Source organism: Pseudopipra pipra, chromosome 3 (assembly GCF_036250125.1).
Source record: "Pseudopipra pipra isolate bDixPip1 chromosome 3, bDixPip1.hap1, whole genome shotgun sequence".
Classification (NCBI taxonomy): domain Eukaryota; kingdom Metazoa; phylum Chordata; class Aves; order Passeriformes; family Pipridae; genus Pseudopipra; species Pseudopipra pipra.
This window is the reverse complement of record NC_087551.1, coordinates 67301037-67312549: the sequence shown is the minus strand read 5'-3', so window position 1 is coordinate 67312549 and position 11513 is coordinate 67301037. Positions and strand designations below refer to the sequence as shown.

Below are 11513 nucleotides of genomic sequence, written 5' to 3'. Positions count from 1 at the left end.
AGTGGGGTGGAAACGGTGCTCAGGCCTAGACAACAAAGACTGATTACACCTCTTCACCCACAGTACATCTTGGGGAGGCCAAATATGCATAGGCTGTCTCAAAGATGAACACAAAATTAATTTATTTGATGTAGTATTTATAATGAGACACACCAAAGTGAACTTACCTGCTGCTTTCAGGCAGTGCTGCTGCTTGTCTCCCACCCTGGGCCAGCACATAGGAGAGGCAGCTGGCAGACCCAAACTCTATTAACCAGCTGTGTCTGTGCAAGCATGCAAAGTGAAAGCAGAGGGGATGAAGTGGCAGGATGCAGCAGCAGGGGAACATTCCTGCCAGCAGTAGCCCGGCATGCCAGGCTGTATCACCTGGAGACCATCACATGCAGGTGCCTGCTCCTCACACGGCTCATCAGGGTGCAGCTCACTTGCAGCTTCTGCTCCTTTTAGCCTAAGGTGGCTCATGAGGCCACACTTGGTAGACAGAGCTTGAAACAGCTAATTTCAGTTTACAACAGGCGGGTCATTACACACACCCTTCAGCAAAGGGTCTCACCTCTGCCAGATACCTTTACAGCAGCAAACACAAAGAAGACCACCAAGGGTGCTTCAGAGGAGAAATTAAGTTTTGGTACACTGATTCATCATCTCAAGGAGTTTTTCTCTCTCTCCTTTGACTATAGAAGAAATTAAGGAGACAAAGAATTCAAGTTACCTAGACAAGTAGACTTTCTACTTCCTATATGTTGGTTTAGGAATACATTTATTGTACAGGTGGGATTTCTTCAGAATTACTGGTGTCACTTCATGGAGTCCTGCAAGATGTTGCTGACTTGAGGGCAGAGGCCAGCACACAGCAGTTTGGACCAGTTGGTGTAATATGGAATTCTGAAAACTTTGCTATTTCCCTGCTGTCAATTTTTTTTTTCCTGGCAACTTGTCTCCTGTGAACTGCATACATCTGCACTTTTTTAAGATTATATCTTTTATCAGCAATTTGGGGTTTTTTTTGAATGGGGAAACTCAACTTTTAGTTGCAATATTCTTAATGTTATAAGTCTGGAAAATCATGTTAGAAATACTGCTTGAACATCAAGATCCTAACTTTGGCACAAAGATCTTTCCAAATAACAGCATTCGTATTCTTATTAGATAAACCTACTCTGTGGGATTTGCTAACCTAGTACTGTAACAGAATTAAACACAGCTCCCAGCTAGATGAGATACACATGGATTGATGGAGGTCTGATAATCATAAATAACATCTTGTTGAGGTCATGAGCCAGTAGCTAGCATGAGTCTCTAAACAAACATGGACAGAGGACAGCAGGAGACTTTGCCTGAGAATCTCCCAGGTCCTTCCATGCCAATTCTTATTAGGATGGGTTTGGTGAAGCCAAATTTCCACTTCTTTCTGAGTGGATGATTACTTTCCAAACTCACATGGATGCTATGACAGCTAATAAATTATAGCTATATTATGCTGTACAAATTTGATTACTATAAAGAGAGTTAGCAGGGAGAAACACTTCACAGAAAATGAACAGAGACACAATGCTATAAAGACACTGTAGTTAGATAGAAAGAAGAGAAAAACAATAAATAAGGAAAGGGGTTTTGAATAATGAGTACATAAGAGATGTATATAAAAGAAACAAGCAGTGTGCTGCCTTTCAAAATAGAGGAGGGGAAAAGGAAATTAAAAATTAGAAGCAGGCAAGCCAGCAAGATTAATAGATTTGAAGTATAAAGAGAAGAAAAGAATTTGAAAAAGGTGTAATAAAAGCCACCCAGCCTTTAAAGTAATGAATATTTTAATTTTTTTATACCCTTTCTGGATATTAGAGGGAAACGGTAGCACACTTATACTGACCTTGCACTATGCCAACACAGTACAGTTTTTAATTCCTGAATTATGTTGTTAAATAATTAGCTGATGAATCACAAGTAAATAATTAATTCTTGGTTCTATAAGCCTCACAACTGAGAACATAAAACTGTCACAGTGATAACCAGATTTTAGCAGAACTGATATTGTTATTAGTCAGAAAAAGGACAAAAAAAATGTAACATCTGTAGCTATAAAGACAGCTAGAAGAAGCACCTGGGCTCCATTTTCCTGTGGAAAAAAATAAAATGGATCATCTATTATTTAAATCTACTATATTAAAGTTATGTCTGGAGAAGGTAGAAGAATGGATTGCTAGTTTCTCTGCAAATTACCTAGACTTGCCCTGGGTTTTGTCCTGTTGGAGACGGTGCATGATTTGAGGGACCAGGATTGGAAAGGGTGTCACTCTAAAAGGCTAAGGCAGTCTTAAGTTCATGTTAAAATATCTTTTCCTCCAATACTCCTAAGATGAAGAGCTATAAAATAAATCCTTAGAGTTCAAAGAACAATAGTTTATCGGTTTCATGGCACTATTTAACAACCTTAAGAACAAACAGCTTCAGGAAACTAATGTTTATTCTTGTAATAGAGGAACAGTAGACAAACTAAAAAAGATCAACCTTTGTATCCACAAAACAAAATAATTCCTTTTCTGCAATGAACATCTGTTTATTTCCTGATACAGTAAAAGCATGTGTACCTCGAGCCTAAGCAAGGCAATTACTTTGGATTCTGCCATCATCACAGTCATAGGATCCCTTTTATTATTTTTTACAGCAAGAGGACTCTGGGAGCACAGATCCTGCTGTGCAGAGCCATCACACGCCTTCATGAGAACAGGCTGGTAGGACTGAAAAATCTAAGCAAAAGCAAATAATTATTCCAATAAAGAAATGAAAAACATTTACAATAGTTATCAAGCTAGACTCATTTCATTTGTTAATTCTTGCAATCTCTTATTTAAAAATAAATAGAAGACACTTTATTTTTTAAAAAATTTTAAGAGTCTCTGAGGATCAGCGTGGGCATGAAAATGTACCAGGATTCCTCAGTACCCCCAAGTAACCTTGAAGCCTGAGGTTAGGCTGATTCAACAGCCCTCTGTCATCTATATTGGCTACCACCTGTCCTTCAGGGCCCACTGAGGGGTTCCTTTCACCATGGCCTGTGCCTAGGCATAGGAATAGGACTCAGTGTCAAAGTAGCCCTCCAGCTGCTTGCTGAGGGCATCGAAGGTGGGCCGCCCATCCACCTCCGCGCTCCAGCACTGCAACATCATCTCATAGAGCGGTGCCGGGCAGGTCTCTGGCTGAGGAAGTCTGTACCCATCATCCAGCAGCTGGATCACCTGGTGTCCTGGCATACCTGCAAGCCAAAATAAGTTCATCAGACTACTCAGGGTCTACTTAGTGATGCCATGTATCTCTGTGTCTTCATCACAGAACCACGGTAGAATGGTTTGGGTTGGAAGGGACCTTAAAGACCATCTTGTTCCACCCACCCTGCCATGAACAGGGACAACCAGGTTGCTCACAGTCCCTTCCACCCAGACCTTGAAGACTTCCAGGGACGGGGCCTCATCTCTTACTGTTTACTAGCAGTTAAAAACCAGCTCCAACGCTTCCCAACCACCTCATCCTGACTGTGCCACCTGCAAGGCACTGCAAACGGGTTTGTCTGGGTGTGAGGCTTTTCTTCCACCAGCCAGGTTTGCAAACATTTTTCTTACATCTATTTCACTTGAATTGTTGCTAAATCCCTATAGTCTCAATGACTCCAAAATCTCTCAAGAAAACCTGTACTGCTACTGAATTTTCCTCACATTTAGAAACTTTTTTGTAAAGTCAGCCCTAAGTTTCTTCGAGGGCAGATGTGCAGTGACATCCTGCCTGCTCTGCCACCACCAGTAATGGAGAAGAAACCATTCCCCTACCTTTGCTATACCTTTATATACTAAAACTATTGTTCCATTCACTTTTAATTTTTTACTCTTTAAATTAAATCTCGAATTGTATAATCTTAACTTCTTTTCCCTAGATCTCTGAATGGTGTTTCCTCTGCACATTGTCCACTGCCACCACAAATCAACATAACCTTTTCTCCTAACTGATTACTGAGAACAGACTACTGAAAGTAATACAAAGTAAGCAAATAGCCATGGCAAAAGAACATTTTCTACTGTCAAGATACAGGTAAAATATGTCTTTGCAAAGGGATAACACTGAATGTATTTTCAGACAATACACAGAACTATGGTGACACATGTTATTACTAAAATCTTTTATTTGTGAGTCTGTGTGCATACGCACACATCTGTAGCTTATGCAGGATCTCAGGATTTTTTGCTTTGCTTTTCTTTTTTTTATTTTTTCTTCAGAATACTTTCACAGGAGGTGAGGGTGGGAATCAAAAAGCAAAATCAATTTTGCCTTTTACAGGAAATATCAGTTTGAGACCCTGTGAAGTGTAGTTTATGGTGAACACACCACCCCTCAGGCCTGTTCAGGTGCAACATAACTGTTTTTTGCTTTAGTTCTTTCCTTGTGCTCTCCTCACCAGCACTAAATGAGCCACAGCCAATCATTTCACTAATATTGTATGTTATTGGAGCCACAATTCCTTGAGCATTTTTCACAGTGCTAGGAACAGTAGCTGCTCTCAGACCACTATATCTACTTTTGATGTTGGTGACATTTTTTAATTATTTCTTTAATTCTTGTGATTCTTCTCTTTATGAAGACTTTTCAATGCAATAGTAAAATATGAGGTAAGGGGTGAAGTACACCCTGATTCATTTCTCAGACACCTTCTTCCTAAAGTGCCCGTGCCATGCTCCACATATATTTTAATCTTCCATGAGATATACTAAAAAAAATTTGAAAAGAACAGTATGGGGAATAAAAAAACCTTCTTTTTTTTCTTCCCTTTTTCCATATTCCAAGAATTGGCATCTTTGATCTGATGCTGGAGGAAAATAGCCAGCTGGCTTATGTGCCTGTGCAGTGCAGGTTGACTTCAGCAAGAAGCATCTTAAATGTATGCTAATCACAGCATTTGGAAAGCTTCCAGGGAGCCTGGGGAAGCCAGAAGGTCTGACCCACTAAATGGACCTCATCTGAACAGCCTTCTTTCTCTGTTTACAGTTTTAACCCTTTAACATGCCCATAGAACAGGCATTCAACCTTTTTTTTGTGTGTCATTCTGAGAGCAAGAAAAAATTAGACATCATTCTTTAGGTTAAAAGGACTTACCAGCATAAGGCATCTTCCCATAGGTGATTATTTCAAACAGAAGTATTCCAAATGACCAGACATCTGATTTAATACTGAATCTGTTGTAGCGAATCGCCTCCGGGGCTGTCCATTTTACTGGTAGTTTTGTTTCAGTCCTAGCTTCATATACATTTTCATTTTCTACCTGTCATGGATACAATGAAGCAAGCCTGATTTCAGATCTGCTTCAGCAAAGCACTTAAGCACCTGACTAAGCTCAGCCTGTGCTTAATCTTATCATCTTTTAGCCAAGAACTTGTCTTTCATGGCATTACAGTACACATTTTCTGAAGTCTATCATTGAATTTGGCTTCATATTTGAGAAATGCAGAGGCTTCATCGGAGACTTTTCTAAAGCATTTATCATTTCGAGCAAGCACACAGCATTGGAGTAGCTCCTGATTAATTATGACTTGCTACTGTGAATCCTGGTCCTGGTATGCAAGATTTCAAAAGTCTGTCAGGAATGGCAGCATAAGCATCCTGCTGACACCAGAGACCAAATGGCTTCACATCATATCATCAGTAAACAGAGAAGGCAAGAGCAAGAGCTAACGAATTTCAGAACCTTTCTCTGTGATTTATTGTGGTGTTGAAGGGCCATTGAATATAATAACAATCACTTACACAGGTTTCTGGGACCAAAGAATAAACTCTGACTGATTCAAATTAACATATTAGCTTACAGACAGTCAAATTAATTAATGTAAAGTGAAGCTGAAAGACGCATAGAAAAACTGTTAACTTGCAAATTTGTAGAATCATGTCCTTAAAGGTTTATTGCACAAACATCTAAATTTTTCAAGCATTTATTCTCTCTTTAATTCCTACATGTCATTTAGTGTACTTAAGTAACATCCAAGTCTTGGTCAAGTTTTTCACATGCAAATCCTGGTAAACGTGTAGCAGATTTTCCTTGTTTTAATACAAAATCTATGTTTACCAGCTTCAATGCCATATAGTTTTGAAAATACTGGTTGTAGTGATTTTTATCTATATACCAATACAAATATTTTGACCATAATACTCATCTCTAGGAGTAAGAAATTATTTCATTACACTAATTAATCCATATGGAAATACTGATTTCATTTCTCACACCTAATCCTTTGTGATCTTTCCATGTGACCATGTTATTGCTTTGGCTTAGGAGACAAACTATTCCTAGAAAAATATGCCAAAATGACTCTACAACTGAATATCTTAGTAAAGCTCAGCTTCAACAAGAAATGTCAACAGCTGTAAATTATTACCCTTTCTAGTGGGAACAAAGGAGAAATATGCACTGCGAGCATTATTCATTTAAAAATACGTATTTTTTCACGTTACAGAATGTGCAATCTGAACTTATGCATATCTAGAAGGATCAAAATTAAGCAAAAAGCACTTTCAAAGTCCCTTGATGCCATTGTCAAGCCATTATTCTATACTTCAGTGTGTAATAAATCCAACTCTGTTACAAACTTCAATTTCGGCTGCTTGAATGAAAAAAAACAAATGAGAAGCAGAGGACTTTTTTCTCTGTTTTTCCTTCTCAGAGCAAGAATATAAATCAATTAGAAAAAAAAAAAAAAAAAAAACAAAACACAACCAAAGATATCAGAAATTATGGATTACATACTGAAATCCATAAAATATGGCAAATCAAATCTTTCCAAATCTGATCAAATCATTTTCAGAGGTAGAAAATCTCATTTCTGAACCGCAGCTCTTTCCTAGGGACATATTGGTCAGTGATATTTGTCATTCCCTGCCCTCAAGGGCTAGAGGGAAAAAAACGTTGCAGTGGCAAAGAACTTGAAACTGGATCAGATTTAAAGCTCTGAGAGCTCACTTTATGAACTTTGCTGTTAGCTGTGGAGAGGAATAAGGTACTTTTATGATTACTACCTGCGTTTGCAAGCATCATGGAGGCAGTGGAGCAGTGAACAAGGGGAGAATAGCTGCCAATACATTTTTATATGACTTCCCTTACAGGCTCAAGAATATAATTTTTCCATCATTCCCATGATCTCTCTCCATGTGGTAGACACTAGCATTGTGGATAAAGGTTGCCCAGCAAAGGCTGTTGCTTGCTAGGCTCCTTCCTTGGTGGCTAAGTGGGAAGCAGACGCCAGAATGCTTTCTGTAGACTGACAAAAAGGCACAGACCATCTTCTAACTTTCCATAGGATAATGCAGGTAGAGGATATAAGTGAACACATTAGGGATCCTTTTCTCCCTGGGCTTGCCTTTTGCCTGAACACAGCAACTCGGAGACTGCAGTCAATCCTTGAGTTGGCCTCTTCTACCTTGTTCTCCAGAGTTAAAGCAGAGACAATTCACTCTCCCACAACCTACCTTAAAAACTCTTGCAAGTCCAAAGTCTGCCACTTTGTAAACATTGTGTTCACCAACAAGGACATTCCTGGCTGCCAGATCCCGATGGATATAGTTCTGAGATTCAAGGTATGCCATCCCAGAAGCCACCTGAGTAGCCATGTCTACTTGATGTGTCAGGAAGATTTGAGAGCCTCCATCTTCTGTTTAAAAAGAAGGTGACAAGAACAGCAAATGTTTACAGATTTCAGATACAAATAACTGAAAAACTGCCTGGGTCAAATAGCCAACACAAATGAACTAAACCACGCAATACAATAAAGTAATAGCCCAACCAAATGACAGAGGTTAGCAAATGACACTCCTTATTTCACAATAATTGAGTAACAGTGCCTGCCCCATCTTCTCTAAAAGAGTGGATACTAAATGCAGGAGTTGATCTAGGCCTGGAAGGAGCTTCTGACACAGTCCAAAGAGAAATTTGTTTATCTGCTGATAGTAACATAGTATGCACCTTTCTGGCAGGTGCATGAAACTGTTCCAAACTGTGAGTAAGAGTTAATATCAGTACCCACTGGCTGTAGCCAAAGCTGACTAAGGATGGAAAGGTACAAAATTACCATTTTTCCCTGTTCTCCAATGATTCTTACTAGGAAATATACCATCTGCTGTCAAGTCTAACTCTCATTTTCACTTTCCAGTTCACTTGATGTTTCACACTGTTATCTCTGTCATTGCTATCAACAGTAGGACTCCTTGAGCTGTTTTCAAACTGCCTGTTTCTCTAGTAGGACTTTCTGAAGCAACGTGTAATTCCCACCACTTTAAAACAAGCAAATTCCAGAAACTGAGATTTGCCAATCAAAGATAAGCTGTTCAAACAAAGTAGTAGCAGAACTTTGAGCAGAGCAACTTGCCTCCACAAATGAAGGAAAGAGTCTCGGGCCATGAAAAACTGCAGCCAAAAATTGTAAGACAAGTAACCAAAAAGTCATTGAGGTATAACACACGAGAATACAAATTCAGGGCCTTTGTGGATTTTTAAGGACAGCTGACTTCCTCATAAGAAAGAATTATACCCCAAAGTGATCCGGGTAAGGCATAACAGTGTTACATTCAAGCACCACTGTCACCCAAACCCAAATGCTGCAGCACTGAAGCATGAGTGCCTACCTCTGTAGCTTCTAACACTCAAAACAGTTTCAACTTTCTGTTTCAGAATCTTAACAATATCAAAAAGCTGAATGTTTGCTGCTAGACTTATTGGCAGTTCTCCTTTCTCATCAGATTGGTGACTTTTACTTGCTACCTGTGTGTTAGAGGAATAAAACATTTGTAGCTGGCAGTTTTCTGTTGTTTATTTTTAAATAATTTGTAGTGATAGTGTGTCTTAGCATTGTTTTGCATAGCCTCCTCCAGTTCTGGCATTTTATCTGACATAACCTTGCAATCCACTTTATGAAGAATGAAATAAAGTGTAAAATTCCATTGTTTACTAATCTATTCTGCAATCTCCAGGCCTTGAATTTCCTTCTCATCTAGATGTTCTGAGATGAATAGGTAGAAAAAAAAAGAATTAAATTATTAAATTTGTCCTGTATGTGTATTACCCTACTTCCTTTTGGGGCTAAACTCACGGTCATGATAATCCAGCACCAAGATTATTTACTTCTATTGTTGACTCAGAACATTTACTTCTATTGTTGATTCAGAACATCTTTTCCTCTCCTACACATGTTTCATAGTTGCATTGTCCTTTAAAAGAAAGAGGGAGAAAAATCAGCCTATGTGAAAATCCATTCAGGCCACAGACTAATATAATGTTCTGAAGTTTTGCAATTCTGATAACTGGCAGGCATCAACATTTACTATTCGTCTTACTAGACAAAGATATAAATCCACAAATTATGCTCATGTTGTATTTAATCAGAAAATACCTAAATATCTATAGGTAGTTTGCACGAGTACCTGGGTTTTGGAAGCTATCTTATGTGTGTCAGCTTTAAATGTTCCCTTTCACACGGCTTCTTCATCTGCATGGGTTGTGAACTACCTCCTGGTGAAAGCAGACAAGAATTCAGACAAACTTGAGCACACTGGTCTGCGAATGCTCAGGGATAGCCTGACACAAGCTTGCTCCAACAGGCAGAGCACAGACAGGTACTGAAAAACGGATGACTCACAAGCCTTGTGTTTAATGAGCTGCCTCAGTGCAGAATAGGAGTTAGAGCTGCTAAACCCTTCCTGTCTTATTCCCTGCAGGACACTCAGGTGCACCATGCTAAAGGACAAAGACGAGATCCACCTCTAACAGTGGAGTTGCAGTTGAAAGATTTTTCTTCTGTTGAGGCCTGTTTGGGGTAGCAGATCAGACTGGGCTGACCTGCTGCCTTTAGCCTGTGGGCTGAGGGAGAGGAAGAGGCCACTGTTACCCTGGCTGCTACAGTATTTCTTGGATGATTTATCTCTGTGAGCTGGTTCTGCACTGCAGCTGTCCTGGAGGGAAAGCTTTAAGGAGGAGCCTCAGCTGATCAGGAGCTGCAAACTGTGCACAAAGATGGAGCATGAAAGTACATGTCTCTTTGGGATCTGAAGTGTAAATCATGTATAGCAGTCTCATAAAGATTTCTGACTATACCTCCAAAACACCAGGCTGGACCAGCCAAAGCACACAAGTTCAAGCACAGCACTATGTTAGTACAACTGTGTAAGGTTCCAAACCAGAGCCAGCTCCCATTTCATTCAGAGCACTTCAGAAGATATTACAGCTGTATTCATATAGGTATACATGTGCTGTAGTTTGTTTTAAAGTGTTCTGAGGGATGAAAAACTATAAAAACAACAAAACCAAAGTTTAATATAGACTCATAGAATGGTTTGAGTTGGAAGGGACCTTAAAGATCCTCTAGTTCCAATCTCTCTGCCATGGGAAGGTATGCTATTCACTAGCTCAGGTTGCTCAGGGCCCCATTCAACCCAACCTTGAACACTTCCAGGGATGGGGCACCCACAACTCTGGGTATCCTGTCCCAGTGCCTCACCACCCTCATAGTGAAGAATTTCTAAGAACTACCTAAACTAAGTAAAGCCTTTTTCAGTGTGAAGCCATTCCCCCTTGTCCTATCACTACGTGCCCTTGTAAAAAGTCCCTCTCTTCATCTGGAAGGCTGCTAATTTTTATATATATGTATATGTTTATATAACTTCCACAATCAAACTCAGGCACTACTGGTGAATTTATAAAATCTTCCCATGGACCAATAAAGAAAATGTAGCACCTCCATGTCCCTTTTTACTAATATTTTTTTACAAAACTATCACCCCTATATGGAAAATTTATTAGACAAAATATTAAAGAAGTCTAGGGGGCTGCAACCTGTTCTTACCAATCACAACATCTCATACAGAAAAGACAGGAAAATATTCTCACTGACCTATATCGGACAATACAAAGAAAAAAAGGGAAAAAGAAATAAAGCAGCACTTTCTCCGGTGAGGGCATTGGCTCCATAATATTTCACAGAACTTCAAGACTGTGCCCCCGACAGAACAAGCTCCAGGTCTATCAGATTTGATAAAAGCACTCATATATTTATGACAATTTCATTCACATCCAATTACAAAGAAAAGTTTTCAGTTGCATTTTTCTCATATTGGTGGCAGCTCAATAACTCTGCATAGCAGTGTTCATCAAGAACTATTCCAAAGTACATTTGCAGGATGCACAGGGAATTCACATGCCCATCATTATTAAGCAGCTGTCATCATGGTGGAATGTGATAGTAACTATGAATAAAATGTTAGGGATTTTTAAAGTTGGAAAAGCATACCATGCAGTTCTAGGGAGGAAAACTTAATCAGAGAATAAATATCTTTGGACTTTCCTCTGCTATAATTTGCCATATTTACCCATAGTCCTCACAGAGACAGAAGCCTTCTGGAAATATTTTCCTGTTCCCTGGAGTGGTTGAGTCTCAAGAGCTGTTCACTCATCAGGAGCTGTCCACTCCATGTCAGCTGATACATATCACTTC

The 11513-nt window shown here is 39.4% G+C and overlaps 1 protein-coding gene across 1 annotated transcript in view; it reads right to left on the bottom strand.

Moving 5' to 3' along the window:
* Positions 1-2902: 2902 nt before the first annotated feature.
* FRK (fyn related Src family tyrosine kinase) overlaps positions 2903-11513 on the bottom strand; it is a 45689-nt gene continuing 37078 nt past the window's right edge. Inside the window, exons 6-8 of the mRNA XM_064649720.1 lie at positions 7501-7682; positions 5140-5305; positions 2903-3253 (exon numbers count right to left, since the gene is read on the bottom strand). Of these exons, the coding sequence (XP_064505790.1) occupies positions 3060-3253; positions 5140-5305; positions 7501-7682 (542 nt within the window). The 3' untranslated portion in view covers positions 2903-3059. The remainder of the gene's footprint in view (positions 3254-5139; positions 5306-7500; positions 7683-11513) is intronic.